A 16,803-nucleotide genomic window follows, 5' to 3' on the forward strand; every position below is an offset into this window, starting at 1 on the left:
GACGGTACATTCTGCTCCTGCATCATAGTGGCGCAAAACCTCTACAGTGTGATGGCTAAGACCTTCTACTGGGAGATCTGAGGGCAGAGGCCCTGCAAATGGATCCTGGAACCACAGAATTACTATAGTGTGATCCTGGTGACTGATCCCCTCTGCACTGTGATCCTGGTGACTGATCCCCTCTGCAGTGTGATCCTGGTGACTGATCCCCTCTGCAGTGTGATCCTGGTGACTGATCCCCTCTGCAGTGTGATCCTGGTGACTGATCCCCTCTGCACTGTGATCCTGGTGACTGATCCCCTCTGCAGTGTGATCCTGGTGACTGATCCCCTCTGCAGTGTGATCTTGGTGACTGATCCCCTCTGCAGTGTGATCCTGGTGACTGATCCCCTCTGCAGTGTGATCCTGGTGACTGATCCCCTCTGCAGTGTGATCCTGGTGACTGATCCCCTCTGCAGTGTGATTCTGGTGACTGATCCCCTCTGCAGTGTGATCCTGGTGACTGATCCTCTCTGCAGTGTGATCCTGGTGACTGATCCCCTCTGCACTGTGATCCTGGTGACTGATCCCCTCTGCACTGTGATCCTGGTGACTGATCCCCTCTGCACTGTGATCCTGGTGACTGATCCCCTCTGCACTGTGATCCTGGTGACTGATCCCCTCTGCAGTGTGATCCTGGTGACTGATCCCCTCTGCAGTGTGATCCTGGTGACTGATCCCCTCTGCAGTGTGATGCAGCCCCTTTGTTTTTGGTGGTGACCCCTTGTCGCCTTTCACAAGGTCTTCCCGACGGGTTTATAGACCCTTTTACATGAACTTTCCCTTTAATCTTCAGGATATTAGAAGCTCAAAGGGCACGAAAGGAATAAAAATCCCGGCAATGCTTTCCCGGCTGTAAATCTACAAAGAGCTTCTTGTCCCGAGATCACAAATAAACCCCAAAACAAAGAATCTTCTCCTAAAACTGCAGAAACTTATCCTATTAGTTGTGTAATCCCCGATGTTACATTGTAGCAGCACAGAGCAGATTATACACAAGGAGATGTAATTACCCCCCGGGGGGCAGTTACCACCGCTCTCATTACACTGCCAGGGGCTCTGCTGTCTGACATGTAAACACTGGAGCCTGTGGGACTCACAATACAGTGCACGGAGAAGTTGTCAGCACCCCTCCCCCACTATGTTCTATAAGACTGATGGAGACAGATTCCTTGTGAATTCCTATAGAAGTCTATAGATTATGGTCATAGCTCTGTTATTTTATCTCTGCGGTGTAGGTCACAGGGCAGGCCAACATCAGACTTCTATAGAAGTCTATAGGTTATAACCTTAGCTCTACTCTTTCCCCTATCTATGTAGGTCATGGAGCATGCCCACTACACAATACTATAGAAGTCTATAGGTTATAACCTTAGCTCTACTCTTTCCCCTATCTATGTAGGTCATGGAGCATGCCCACTACACAATACTATAGAAGTCTATAGGTTATAACCTTAGCTCTACTCTTTCCCCCTCCCTGTGTAGGTCACGGGGCATGCCCACTACACAATACTATAGAAGTCTATAGGTTATAACCTTAGCTCTACTCTTTCCCCTATCTATGTAGGTCATGGAGCATGCCCACTACACAATACTATAGAAGTCTATAGGTTATAACCTTAGCTCTACTCTTTCCCCTATCTATGTAGGTCATGGAGCATGCCCACTACACAATACTATAGAAGTCTATAGGTTATAACCTTAACTCTACTCTTTCCCCTATCTATGTAGGTCACGGGGCATGCCCACTACACAATACTATAGAAGTCTATAGGTTATAACCTTAGCTCTACTCTTTCCCCCTCCCTGTGTAGGTCACGGGGCATGCCCACTACACAATACTATAGAAGTCTATAGGTTATAACCTTAACTCTACTCTTTCCCCTATCTATGTAGGTCACGGGGCATGCCCACTACACAATACTATAGAAGTCTATAGGTTATAACCTTAGCTCTACTCTTTCCCCTTATCTATGTAGGTCACGGGGCATGCCCACTACACAATACTATAGAAGTCTATAGGTTATAACCTTAGCTCTACTCTTTCCCCCTCCCTGTGTAGGTCACGGGGCATGCCCACTACACAATACTATAGAAGTCTATAGGTTATAACCTTAACTCTACTCTTTCCCCTATCTATGTAGGTCACGGGGCATGCCCACTACACAATACTATAGAAGTCTATAGGTTATAACCTTAGCTCTACTCTTTCCCCTTATCTATGTAGGTCACGGGGCATGCCCACTACACAATACTATAGAAGTCTATAGGTTATAACCTTAACTCTACTCTTTCCCCTATCTATGTAGGTCACGGGGCATGCCCACTACACAATACTATAGAAGTCTATAGGTTATAACCTTAGCTCTACTCTTTCCCCTTATCTATGTAGGTCACGGGGCATGCCCACTACTCAATACTATAGAAGTCTATAGGTTATAACCTTAGCTCTACTCTTTCCCCTTATCTATGTAGGTCACGGGGCATGCCCACTACTCAATACTATAGAAGTCTATAGGTTATAACCTTAGCTCTACTCTTTCCCCTATCTATGTAGGTCACGGGGCATGCCCACTACACAATACTATAGAAGTCTATAGGTTATAACCTTAGCTCTACTCTTTCCCCCTCCCTGTGTAGGTCACGGGGCATGCCCACTACACAATACTATAGAAGTCTATAGGTTATAACCTTAACTCTACTCTTTCCCCTATCTATGTAGGTCACGGGGCATGCCCACTACACAATACTATAGAAGTCTATAGGTTATAACCTTAACTCTACTCTTTCCCCTATCTATGTAGGTCACGGGGCATGCCCACTACACAATACTATAGAAGTCTATAGGTTATAACCTTGGTTCTGCTCTTCTCCCTCCCTGTGTAGTTCACGAGGCATGCCCACTACACAATACTATAGAAGTCTATAGGTTATAACCTTAGCTCTACTCTTCCCCCTCCCTGTGTAGGTCACGGGGCATGCCCACTACACAATACTATAGAAGTCTATAGGTTATAACCTTAGCTCTACTCTTTCCCCCCTATCTATATAGGTCACGGGGCATGCCCACTACACAATACTATAGAAGTCTATAGGTTATAACCTTAGCTCTACTCTTCCCCCTCCCTGTGTAGGTCAAGGGGGCATGCCCACTACACAATACTATAGAAGTCTATAGGTTATAACCTTAGCTCTACTCTTTCCCCTTATCTATGTAGGTCACGGGGCATGCCCACTACACAATACTATAGAAGTCTATAGGTTATAACCTTGGTTCTGCTCTTCTCCCTCCCTGTGTAGTTCACGAGGCATGCCCACTACACAATACTATAGAAGTCTATAGGTTATAACCTTGGTTCTGCTCTTCTCCCTCCCTGTGTAGGTCACGGTTACATGCACACATCAGCTTTCTATAGAAGTCTACTGGTGATAGGGACAGATCACCTCCTGTCCTCTGCACAGGTCACAGAGCATGCCCACGTCAGTCTCCATTAGAAGTGTAACCCACCTACCCAACCATGCCGCAGGTCTGACTATCCGGCCAGGGCTCTAGTAAACTCTGTAGTTCTGGACCTTTGTGATTTTTCTGGATTCTGACCTTTGACTTTATCTTTGGCCATCACTCTGGCTTAACCCTTTGCTGACCATATTATGTTTTTGGCCTTGGAGTGTTTGACTAACCTCTGTTTGTTATCCTGGGACTTGTTGTCCTGCTAATGACCTTCATATTGATTTCCACTTGGCTCTTAGTCGTCTGGTGTTTATCTGGTAGTGACCCCGCTGTGTATGATGACCCGCCCTGCGGGCAGTGACTCTGCTCTGGGTGCCCTCTACTGATGATGTCATAGGGGTATATTCCCTCTTCTGATGATGTCATAGGAGTATATTCCCTCTTCTGATGATGTCATAGGGGTATATTCTCTCTTCTGATGATGTCATAGGGGTATATTCCCTCTTCTGATGATGTCATAGGAGTATATTCCCTCTTCTGATGATGTCATAGGGGTATATTCCCTCTTCTGATGATGTCATAGGAGTATATTCCCTCTTCTGATGATGTCATAGGGGTATATTCTCTCTTCTGATGATGTCATAGGGGTATATTCCCTCTTCTGATGATGTCATAGGGGTATATTCCCTCTTCTGATGATGTCATAAGGGTATATTCCCTCTTCTGATGATGTCATAGGGGTATATTCCCTCTTCTGATGATGTCATAGGGGTATATTCCTTCTTCTGATGATGTCATAGGGGTATATTCCCTCTTCTGATGATGTCATAGGGGTATATTCCCTCTTCTGATTATGTCATAGGGGTATATTCCCTCTTCTGATTATGTCATAAGGGTATATTCCCTCTTCTGATGATGTCATAGGGGTATATTCCCTCTTCTGATGATGTCATAGGGGTATATTCCCTCTTCTGATGATGTCATAGGGGTATATTCCCTCTTCTGATGATGTCATAGGGGCATATTCCCTCTTCTGATGATGTCATAGGGGTATATTCCCTCTTCTGATTATGTCATAAGGGTATATTCCCTCTTCTGATGATGTCATAGGGGTATATTCCCTCTTCTGATGATGTTATAGGGGTATATTCCCTCTTCTGATGATGTCATAGGGGTATATTCCCTCTTCTGATGATGTCATAGGGGTATATTCCCTCTTCTGATGATGTCATAGGGGTATATTCTCTTGACTGCGCTCCTGAGTGATGGTCTAGAATATTCCTTGTTGGTTGATATCGCTCCCCTCCCCCTCTATACCGGGAGCTTCTTGCTGGATCAGCTCTTTATCAGTATTTGTATTCCTGGAAGTCGTTTTATCGGATTCTCCAAGGTCACTTCCCTTCTGTCGACTCAATGTCACATTTTTTCCTCTTCCACTCTGTTCGGGGCGATGGCGAGCCGTCATGTGACTGTATACTCTGTAGTAATGTAGATGTCAGTCGGCCATTGCTGCCATCACCTATCTGTACACAGATGCTGCACCCGACAGCCCAGAAGCCCCTCACCCCGGTGTGATCAGGTAGAGGCCATGTCTCTGAGGTCTGTGCGATATTACTGGAGGTTAATGGTGGATTAAAGGTGAATACAGCAATACCTACTGGTCTATGGTTACTATCCCTGGTGGTCTAGGGTCATTGAGGAAGTAATAGAGACACCCCTGGTGGTCTAGGGTCACTAAGGAAGTAATAGAGACACCCCTGGTGGTCTAGGGTCACTAAGGAAGTAATAGAGACACCCCTGGTGGTCTAGGGTCATTGAGGAAGTAATAGAGACACCCCTGGTGGTCTAGGGTCATTGAGGAAGTAATAGAGACATCCCTGGTGGTCTAGGGTCATTGAGGAAGTAATAGAGACACCCCTGGTGGTCTAGGGTCATTGAGGAAGTAATAGAGACACCCCTGGTGGTCTAGGGTCATTGAGGAAGTAATAGAGACACCCCTGGTGGTCTAGGGTCACTAAGGAAGTAATAGAGACACCCCTGGTGGTCTAGGGTCACTAAGGAAGTAATAGAGACACCCCTGGTGGTCTAGGGTCATTGAGGAAGTAATAGAGACACCCCTGGTGGTCTAGGGTCATTGAGGAAGTAATAGAGACATCCCTGGTGGTCTAGGGTCATTGAGGAAGTAATAGAGACACCCCTGGTGGTCTAGGGTCATTGAGGAAGTAATAGAGACACCCCTGGTGGTCTAGGGTCATTGAGGAAGTAATAGAGACACCCCTGGTGGTCTAGGGTCACTAAGGAAGTAATAGAGACACCCCTGGTGGTCTAGGGTCACTAAGGAAGTAATAGAGACACCCCTGGTGGTCTAGGGTCATTGAGGAAGTAATAGAGACACCCCTGGTGGTCTAGGGTCACTAAGGAAGTAATAGAGACACCCCTGGTGGTCTAGGGTCACTAAGGAAGTAATAGAGACACCCCTGGTGGTCTAGGGTCACTAAGGAAGTAATAGAGACACCCCTGGTGGTCTAGGGTCATTGAGGAAGTAATAGAGACATCCCTGGTGGTCTAGGGTCATTGAGGAAGTAATAGAGACACCCCTGGTGGTCTAGGGTCATTGAGGAAGTAATAGAGACATCCCTGGTGGTCTAGGGTCACTAAGGAAGTAATAGAGACATCCCTGGTGGTCTAGGGTCACTAAGGAAGTAATGGAGACACCCCTGGTGGTCTAGGGTCATTGAGGAAGTAATGGAGACACCCCTGGTGGTCTAGGGTCATTGAGGAAGTAATAGAGACATCCTTGGTGGTCTAGGGTCATTGAGAAAGTAATAGAGACATCCCTGGTGGTCTAGGGTCACTAAGGAAGTAATAGAGACACCCCTGGTGGTCTAGGGTCATTGAGGAAGTAATAGAGACACCCCTGGTGGTCTAGGGTCATTGAGAAAGTAATAGAGACATTCCTGGTGGTCTAGGGTCACTAAGGAAGTAATAGAGACATCCCTGGTGCTCTAGGGTCACTAAGGAAGTAATGGAGACACCCCTGGTGGTCTAGGGTCATTGAGGAAGTAATAGAGACATCCTTGGTGGTCTAGGGTCATTGAGAAAGTAATAGAGACACCCCTGGTGGTCTAGGGTCATTGAGGAAGTAATAGAGACATCCCTGGTGGTCTAGGGTCATTGAGGAAGTAATAGAGACACCCCTGGTGGTCTAGGGTCACTAAAGAAGTAATAGAGACACCCCTGGTGGTCTAGGGTCATTGAGGAAGTAATAGAGACACCCCTGGTGGTCTAGGGTCACTAAGGAAGTAATAGAGACACCCCTGGTGGTCTAGGGTCACTAAGGAAGTAATAGAGACACCCCTGGTGGTCTAGGGTCACTAAGGAAGTAATAGAGACACCCCTGGTGGTCTAGGGTCATTGAGGAAGTAATAGAGACATCCCTGGTGGTCTAGGGTCATTGAGGAAGTAATAGAGACACCCCTGGTGGTCTAGGGTCATTGAGGAAGTAATAGAGACACCCCTGGTGGTCTAGGGTCATTGAGGAAGTAATAGAGACACCCCTGGTGGTCTAGGGTCACTAAGGAAGTAATAGAGACACCCCTGGTGGTCTAGGCTCACTAAGGAAGTAATAGAGACACCCCTGGTGGTCTAGGGTCATTGAGGAAGTAATAGAGACATCCCTGGTGGTCTAGGGTAATTTAGGAAGTAATAGAGACATCCTTGGTGGTCTAGGGTCACTAAAGAAGTAATAGAGACACCCTTGGTGGTCTAGGGTCATTGAGGAAGTAATAGAGACATCCCTGGTGGTCTAGGGTCATTGAGAAAGTAATAGAGACATCCCTGGTGGTCTAGGGTCACTAAGGAAGTAATAGAGACATCCCTGGTGGTCTAGGGTCATTGAGGAAGTAATAGAGACACCCCTGGTGGTCTAGGGTCACTAAAGAAGTAATAGAGACACCCCTGGTGGTCTAGGGTCATTGAGGAAGTAATAGAGACACCCCTGGTGGTCTAGGGTCATTGAGGAAGTAATAGAGACACCCCTGGTGGTCTAGGGTCATTAAGGAAGTAATAGAGACACCCCTGGTGGTCTAGGGTCACTAAAGAAGTAATAGAGACATCTCTGGTGGTCTAGGGTCACTAAAGAAGTAATAGAGACACCCCTGGTGGTCTAGGGTCACTAAAGAAGTAATAGAGACATCTCTGGTGGTCTAGGGTCATTAAGGAAGTAATAGAGACATCCCTGGTGGTCTAGGGTCACTAAAGAAGTAATAGAGACATCTCTGGTGGTCTAGGGTCACTAAAGAAGTAATAGAGACACCCCTGGTGGTCTAGGGTCATTGAGGAAGTAATAGAGACATCCCTGGTGGTCTAGGGTCACTAAGGAAGTAATAGAGACACCCCTGGTGGTCTAGGGTCATTGAGGAAGTAATAGAGACACCCCTGGTGGTCTAGGGTCACTAAAGAAGTAATAGAGACACCCCTGGTGGTCTAGGGTCATTGAGGAAGTAATAGAGACACCCCTGGTGGTCTAGGGTCATTGAGGAAGTAATAGAGACACCCCTGGTGGTCTAGGGTCATTAAGGAAGTAATAGAGACACCCCTGGTGGTCTAGGGTCACTAAGGAAGTAATAGAGACATCCCTGGTGGTCTAGGGTCACTAAGGAAGTAATAGAGACACCCCTGGTGGTCTAGGGTCACTAAGGAAGTAATAGAGACACCCCTGGTGGTCTAGGGTCCAGAAGCCCTGGATCTCTGGATATTTCTTGGGGTCCTCGGCAGGATCTTGATCTCTTCTCTCGTCTCCTTCTACATTCAGGCCTCGGACATAACTATCGAGCTCACCGACTCCCCCAAAGAAAAGCCGGACCCAAATAAACTGGTGTTCGGAACGGTCTTCACCGATCACATGTTGACAGTGGAATGGTCCATGGAGAAGGGGTGGCAGAAACCGGCAATCAAACCTCTGCAGAACCTGAGCTTGCACCCAGCATGTAGTGTGTTCCACTACGCCATAGAGGTCAGTGATAAGGTCAGCACCAGGGGGCGGGGCCGCGACAACCTCTCAGACATGACATGGTATCTTTTCTGTGCAGCTCTTTGAAGGACTGAAGGCCTACCGAGGAGCGGACGGGAAGATTCGCTTGTTTCGACCTCAGCTAAACATGGAGAGGATGCTCCGGTCGGCCAAAAGACTGACCCTGCCTGTAAGTCCATGTGTGTCCAGTAGGGGCAGTAATCTCGGGTCTAGTGTTTTCTGTTATCAGCCGCTCCCGCTCCGGTGTAACCTCCAGGTTTTCGGGTTCCGGTCCTTTATCTCTTTGCAGGTATTTGATAGGAAGGAGCTGCTGGAATGTATCAGGAAACTGATTGACGTGGACAGAGACTGGGTGCCCAAATCCTCGGAGGCCAGCCTGTACGTGCGGCCCGTCTTCATGGGGACTGAGGTGAGTGGTGGTATTACTAACGGCTATGTAAATGAGGGGGAGGAGCCAGCTTTAGACTGTCACTTCTTACCATGTCTCCGTCTCATCCGTCCAGCCCTCTCTGGGGGTGAAGAGATCCTCCAAGGCCTTACTGTACGTCATCCTGAGCCCGGTCGGACCGTACTTCTCCAGCGGAGCTTTTAGCCCCATCTCATTGTGGGCCGACCCCAAATACATCCGAGCCTGGAAAGGCGGCACCGGAGACAGCAAAATCGGAGGGTATGAGAATTGAGTGACTGTCTCATTATACTACAGCGCCTCCAGTGGGAGGGAGGGGTATAGCAACGAGGCCTGTTAGTAGAAGCTTCCCTTGGGGGGGGACTTCGGGACCCCCAGCATTGAGTTGATGTTGTGTATTGTAGGAATTACGGGAACGCCCTGTTTGCTCAGTACGAGGCTCAGGACTACGGTTGTCAGCAGGTTCTCTGGTTGTACGGCGCAGACGAGCAGATCACAGAAGTCGGCACGATGAATCTCTTCCTGTTCTGGACAAATGAAAATGGCGGTAAGAAAAATACGAGATAATGTATTAATAATAAGGTGATAATGTGCGACTTCACAGCAGGTCGTAAAGCGAGATGTTCCCATTAACTGTCTTGTTTATAAGGTTGTGCTGACATCTAGTGGCCACTGTGAGAACTGCCACACGGCACAATACAGAAGATGGCAATGTATTATTATAGTATTATCTATATTTCTATCTGCAAAGGTTAAAGCAGAAACTTTGGATGTCAGGACCCCTTTAAAGGCCCGAGTGGGGGTCCCGCAGGTTGTGCCGCCTCCTCGCAGGGACAGATGGTCGCTGACTACATTCACAAATTACTTTGTAAATCCAATTTGCGGCTTAGATCTCGTCTCATTGTGATCTGGACTCCGCGTCTGTCTCTGGTCCCTCGAGGGTTAATGGTCTGCAGCAAGGACAGGGGAATGAGATAAGAATATGGAAAGCCTAGTGTGAACACAGACCAGGCACCAGTATAACTGCACACAGCCCCCAGACCCACAATATAACCCAGGGCTCCCACAGGATTGGAAATGGAGAAACCCCGGAGACTTTCTAAATCTTGTGTTTTTTGTTTTTTTTTAAACTTTGTTGGAAACCAGTTATGTTCTGTCACTGTTGGTCACCCAGCTTTTCCAGGCTCCTGACTGTCATGTAGCGGTTGTCATCATTCTTTATTTTACAGAGTTGGAATTGGCGACTCCACCACTAGATGGCATCATTCTCCCGGGGGTCACCAGGCGCAGCATTCTAGATCTGGCTCTTCAGTGGGTGCGTAGACATTGTCCTCTGGTGTCAGCCACTTCATAAGAAGCTGCAGCCTGTAATACATGTGTCTGCCCACAGGGGGAGTTCAAGGTGTCGGAACGTTACATCACTATGGCGGATCTAGTACAGGCCCTGAAGGACGATCGTGTCAAGGAGATGTTCGGTGCGGGGACGGCCTGTGTGGTGTGTCCGGTCGGGAGGATCCTGTACAAGAACGAGGTGAAGAGCCGAAATCTACAGATATAAGCTAGTGTTACTCTCCGAAAAGTATTTACCCCCCAGGACTAACATACGTGTAAGGAGAGGCATAAATATCCACACTCCGAGGACTAGTCACCGACATAGAGGACCGAACTCCGAGGACTAGTCACCGACATAGAGGACCGAGCTCCGAGGACTAGTCACCGACATAGAGGACCGAGCTCCGAGGACTAGTCACCGACATAGAGGACCGAGCTCCGAGGACTAGTCACCGACATAGAGGACCGTGCTCCGAGGACTAGTCACCGACATAGAGGACCGTGCTCCGAGGACTAGTCACCGACATAGAGGACCGTGCTCCGAGGACTAGTCACCGACATAGAGGACCGTGCTCCGAGGACTAGTCACCGACATAGAGGACCGAGCTCCGAGGACTAGTCACCGACATACAGGACCGTGCTCCGAGGACTAGTCACCGACATAGAGGACCGAGCTCCGAGGACTAGTCACCGACATAGAGGACCGAACTCCGAGGACTAGTCACCGACATACAGGACCGAGCTCCGAGGACTAGTCACCGACATACAGGACCGTGCTCCGAGGACTAGTCACCGACATAGAGGACCGAGCTCCGAGGACTAGTCACCGACATAGAGGACCGAACTCCGAGGACTAGTCACCGACATACAGGACCGAGCTCCGAGGACTAGTCACCGACATAGAGGACCGAGCTCCGAGGACTAGTCACCGACATAGAGGACCGTGCTCCGAGGACTAGTCACCGACATAGAGGACCGTGCTCCGAGGACTAGTCACCGACATAGAGGACCGTGCTCCGAGGACTAGTCACCGACATAGAGGACCGTGCTCCGAGGACTAGTCACCGACATAGAGGACCGTGCTCCGAGGACTAGTCACCGACATAGAGGACCGTGCTCCGAGGACTAGTCACCGACATAGAGGACCGTGCTCCGAGGACTAGTCACCGACATAGAGGACCGTGCTCCGAGGACTAGTCACCGACATAGAGGACCGTGCTCCGAGGACTAGTCACCGACATAGAGGACCGTGCTCCGAGGACTAGTCACCGACATAGAGGACCGTGCTCCGAGGACTAGTCACCGACATAGAGGACCGTGCTCCGAGGACTAGTCACCGACATAGAGGACCGTGCTCCGAGGACTAGTCACCGACATAGAGGACCGTGCTCCGAGGACTAGTCACCGACATAGAGGACCGTGCTCCGAGGACTAGTCACCGACATAGAGGACCGTGCTCCGAGGACTAGTCACCGACATAGAGGACCGTGCTCCGAGGACTAGTCACCGACATAGAGGACCGTGCTCCGAGGACTAGTCACCGACATAGAGGACCGTGCTCCGAGGACTAGTCACCGACATAGAGGACCGTGCTCCGAGGACTAGTCACCGACATAGAGGACCGTGCTCCGAGGACTAGTCACCGACATATTTGCAGTTTTTACTTCTATATTTTGTGTTTTCTTAGGACTTGGCGATTCCAACCAATGGGAACAAGCTGGCCGCCCGCTTCTTAAAGGAGCTGACCGATATCCAGGTGAGTGTACTCAGTCCTCCTGTCCTGAAATACTCTGTGCTGCTCTGTGTAACTGTTAGTCTATGACTAGGCCGAATTCTATAAGTGCTTAGGCCATCACCTCCCTGAAATGCTCTGTGCTGCTGTTACTGTCTGCGCTCAGTTTCCTGTTTCTTCTTATGTTTCAGTATGGGCGGACGGCGAGCGACTGGTCGGTGCTGGTGGGCGATTCCTAATACATGTTGCTGTGGATACGAGGTGGAGATCGCCCTGAAGTCCCCGATCCCAATAGATTAATAGTTTAGGTGAAATCTTGTCCCCAGAATCTGTGCTGTGACCCGTTACATTGTGCTGCTGTCCCCGTGCACCGCGCCGTGACCTCACAGAGCCGCAGATCATCTCTCCACCTGGTGTCGTGACCCCACAGATCCGCAGATCATCTCTCCACCTGGTGCCGTGACCTCACAGAGCTGCAGATAGTCTCTCCACCTGGTTCCGTGACCTCACAGAGCTGCAGATAGTCTCTCCACCTGGTGTCGTGACCTCACAGATCCGCAGATCGTCTCTCCACCTGGTGTCGTGACCTCACAGATCCGCAGATCGTCTCTCCACCTGGTGTCGTGACCTCTCAGAGCCGCAGATCGTCTCTCCACCTGGTGCCGTGACCTCACAGATCCGCAGATCGTCTCTCCACCTGGTGTCGTGACCTCACAGATCCGCAGATCGTCTCTCCACCTGGTGTCGTGACCTCTCAGAGCCGCAGATCGTCTCTCCACCTGGTGCCGTGACCTCACAGATCCGCAGATCGTCTCTCCACCTGGTGTCGTGACCTCACAGATCCGCAGATCGTCTCTCCACCTGGTGTCGTGACCTCACAGATTTGCAGATTGTCTCTCCACCTGGTGTCGTGACCCCACAGATCCGCAGATCATCTCACGGCCTCCCCTAGCACAAAGCGACTTTCTTGGTCACCATTTGTTATTTTTTATTCTGATGATTCAGGAATTTTCCGTGTTCACAATCACTGAGCGCCTGGTAGCCGCGATCACGCCGCATGGTCGTGTCCTACCCAGGGCCGGGTCCAAAGACAACAAGAGGTCTGAATCTAACCGTGAAGGACGCGCGATCAGCGCAGTCATATTAACCCCTTCACCTCTGACCATTTGTCATTCAGGCCACCTGTTCCTTTAAGGTAACGCAACGGTCCAAGAAGCACAAGAAGGGTTAAGAAAGCACCAAAAAATCTGCGCACAAAGTCAAGGAGGGTTACTGATACTCATCTTGTACCGATCAGATCTTATACTCTAGTCACATCCACAGCTGTATGCACAATTCACCTGTTATACTCTGCTCACATCCAAAGCTGCACTCCCAATTATGCTGTTTTATCACGTCCTATACTCTAATCTTATCTAGAGCTGCGCACATAATTCTGCAGTTACATCATGTGTTATTCTCTAGTCAGATCCAGAGCTGCACACATAATTCTGCATTTCCATCATGTGTTATTCTCTAGTCAGATCCAGAGCTGCACACATAATTCTGCAGTTACATCATGTGTTATACTCTAGTCAGATCCAGAGCTGCACACATAATTCTGCGGTTACATCATGTGCTATACTCTAGTCAGATCCAGAGCTGCGCATATAATTCTGCAGTTACATTATGTGTTATACTCTAGTCAGATTCAGAGCTGCGCATATAATTCTGCAGTTACATCATGTGTTATACTCTAGTCAGATCCAGAGCTGCAGTCCCAGTTGTGCTCTTATATCACATTTCATACTTCAGTCATATCCAGAGCTTCAAGCAGAATTGTGATTTTATCCGACATTGCATTTGCTATTTTATGACACTCCAGTCACATCCAAAGCGTCGCTCCCCATTCTGCTGTGACATCATGCTGCATACTCCTGTCATACCCAGAGCTTACGCTCATAATTCCTGATACAGATCTGTCTGTGACGGGATGTAATGCAGCTGTGGATGTGACTAGAGTAGACGACGTGACGCAGGCTCAGTGCAGCCGCGCCAAAACGATCACTGGGACAAAATGACAATTCTGGTTGCCGTAAACCGATTTACCAAAGATTCCTCCTCACCTGGTTATTATCTGAGCGTAGGTGGTGGCGCCATATTCAGGCTCCGGTCTCGCTATACCGTACACTCCGCACCGGCGCCCCCTCATGAGCGCCGCTATAACTCGCTCCACCAGCACAAGTCTCCACATGGGATTATTCCACTTCATATCACACTCCACACGGGGTTAAATGTCATGGCGGCTCCGTCTATTATATTCTGTATATTAAGTTATTGCCAAAGAACCGCTCATGAGTGAGGACTCCGGAACACGACCGGTCCCGATAATCCGCCACCCGCTGCTCAGTCCCATGGGCCGGGGCGCCTGCGGGAGCGGCGCACTGACGGATCATCACGAATCTAAAACAAGATGTCAGCAGGGGCTGTCAATAAAGTTTATTGAAAAAATATATTATTATGTGTCGCCCCAAAACTGTGATATTGTGGAGCTCAGTGACAGGACGGGGAGCACGGCGGGAGTATACACAGGCCGCTATCTGTATACTAGTCACCCGCCATACTGGGCCCCAGGATCACAGGACATGGCCATACCAACCAATCACAGCACAGATTCCTTCTCTACAGGCTAATGAAAGCAGTGATCTGATTGGCTGCTAGGAGCTGCTCATTACAGTATCTGTCACCCTTACCAACCAATCACAACACAGCTTTCAGGTTAGTAGAGCAGGTTAGAAAATGAAAGCTGAGCTCTGATTGGTTGCTATGGGAGACAGGCCTATGGCCAGCAGACACAGTTGTCATTCAACGTTATTTCAATAAACTTTATTAACATAAAAAAACTGTTAATATTTATCTTGGGAGGGGGAGGGGGTGTCACCTGTCCATCGAGAGCTGATGGGGTCCCCGGGGCCCCTAAAACCAATCACTGAACGCGGTAGGAATGGTGATGTCGTAGATTATAATATCCGAGGAAATCATTAGTGACGTCTGTCGCCGTGTTATAGAAGGTGATTCCGTGCGGTTGTGAATCCGTCTGCCTGACAATCTCCTGGCTCTCCCTCCGTGTTGTTGCCTCAGTGACAGATATGATAATTAATAATCGTTATATTCAGGGATTATTACACAGAAATGATCTATGAGATGTAAAATCTGCAATAAATAACTGTACCGTGACCCCCGGCCTGCAGAGCCTGTGTGATATGGGGGACAAGTGTGGGGGAGGGGGTACATAATACCGTATAACGGTAACAGGGCCCCTGCTAGGGCAATTACCGAGTAATATAGGGGACAAGTGTGTGTGTGTGTGGGGGGGATATAATACCGTATAACAGTAACAGGGCCCCTGCTAGAGCAATTACTGAGTAATATAGGGGACAAGTGTGTGGGGGGGAGGGGGTACATAATATAACGGTAACAGGGCCCCTGCTAGAGCCCGGGGTAACAATTACTGAGTAATATAGGGGACAAGTGTGTGTGTGTGTGTGTATACATGATATATCGGTAACAGGGCCCCTGCTAGAGCCCGGGCAAACAATATAGAGGACAAGATACATGCCAACTTTTGCAAAACATTTGCGCTGCTGCAAATTTAGCTCCACCCACTTTTCTGTTGACTCCGCCCATTCTCATTCATTTTTCATGTGCCCCCACACAGTATAATCCTCCTACAGTCACCCCCACATTACATGTCCTCACACTATAATGTTCCCTACCGACTGCCCCACAGTGTTAGCTCCCTCTCCTGGTACCCCAGTTTAAAGTGGGGGAAACTAGAGGGGGCATGAGACTGGGGCAGCTGGAGCGGGACATTAAACTGGGGGCAACTAGAGGCAAACAGATCCCCTCCAGCCATCCCCCACGGCTTAATGTCTCCCTCCAGTTGTCCCCAGTTTAACTGCCCCCTTCATCTACCTCCAGTTTCATGTTCCCCCTTCATCTGCTCCTAATTTGCAATCAAGGCTGAACATAAAACCCACTGATACTCCGAATACTCATAGCCGGGGGAGATTTCAGGTTTTCTTTTTAATAAATTTAAATATCTACATTTCTGTATTTTTCTGACAAGATGAGACCGAGTGTCCATTACTGAGATATAACATGGCTGCGGTGACACGAGGGAGAAATGTAACGGGGTCGGAACACTGACCGAACCCACTGTATATATATATTACATGCTACAGAAAGACCAGGGTACAGACAAATAGAATGGGGAGACTGCCACCTACTGGCACAGCTACAATAAGACAGGCTGGATAGGAATATAATAGCGGCATGTAATAAGGACTATAGGAGGTGCGGTATATATGGGGGGGGGGGGAGAGTATCAGTATACACAGAGCACACAGTATACACAAGGGGAGGCAATAACATAGGAAACTGCTAATACTGTATGATAAACTCACCAAAGACAAGAAGACGGGAAAATGCAAGAAATATATGGGAAGAAGCAAAGCACAGCCTCAACCCGCCAAACCTAATCATATATATGTACATAGGAGCAGTATTATAGTAGTTATATTCTTGTATATAGGAGTAGTATTATAGTAGTTATATTCTTGTACATAGGAGGTAGTATTATAGTAGTTATATTCTTGTATATAGGAGTAGTATTATAGTAGTTATATTCTTGTACATAGGAGTAGTATTATAGTAGTTATATTCTTGTATATAGGAGTAGTATTATAGTAGTTATATTCTTGTACATAGGAGTAGTATTATAGTAGTTATATTCTTGTACATAGGAGAAGTATTATAGTAGTTATATCCCT

General features: G+C 48.3%; 1 protein-coding gene across 2 annotated transcripts in view; it reads left to right on the forward strand.

Annotated features, from left to right (window-relative positions):
• BCAT1 (branched chain amino acid transaminase 1) overlaps window positions 1-15,202 on the forward strand; it is a 38,429-nt gene extending 23,227 nt beyond the window's left edge. For both annotated transcript variants that reach the window (XM_075275475.1, XM_075275474.1), the window contains exons 3-11: window positions 8,304-8,504; window positions 8,581-8,691; window positions 8,812-8,931; window positions 9,026-9,189; window positions 9,333-9,475; window positions 10,158-10,243; window positions 10,319-10,459; window positions 11,948-12,016; window positions 12,184-15,202. In XM_075275475.1, coding sequence (XP_075131576.1) covers window positions 8,304-8,504; window positions 8,581-8,691; window positions 8,812-8,931; window positions 9,026-9,189; window positions 9,333-9,475; window positions 10,158-10,243; window positions 10,319-10,459; window positions 11,948-12,016; window positions 12,184-12,231 — 1,083 coding nt within the window. In that variant the 3' untranslated portion in view covers window positions 12,232-15,202. The remainder of the gene's footprint in view (window positions 1-8,303; window positions 8,505-8,580; window positions 8,692-8,811; window positions 8,932-9,025; window positions 9,190-9,332; window positions 9,476-10,157; window positions 10,244-10,318; window positions 10,460-11,947; window positions 12,017-12,183) is intronic.
• Window positions 15,203-16,803: the final 1,601 nt, after the last annotated feature.

The sequence above is a fragment of the Leptodactylus fuscus genome, chromosome 5 (genome assembly GCF_031893055.1).
Source record: "Leptodactylus fuscus isolate aLepFus1 chromosome 5, aLepFus1.hap2, whole genome shotgun sequence".
Taxonomy (NCBI): domain Eukaryota; kingdom Metazoa; phylum Chordata; class Amphibia; order Anura; family Leptodactylidae; genus Leptodactylus; species Leptodactylus fuscus.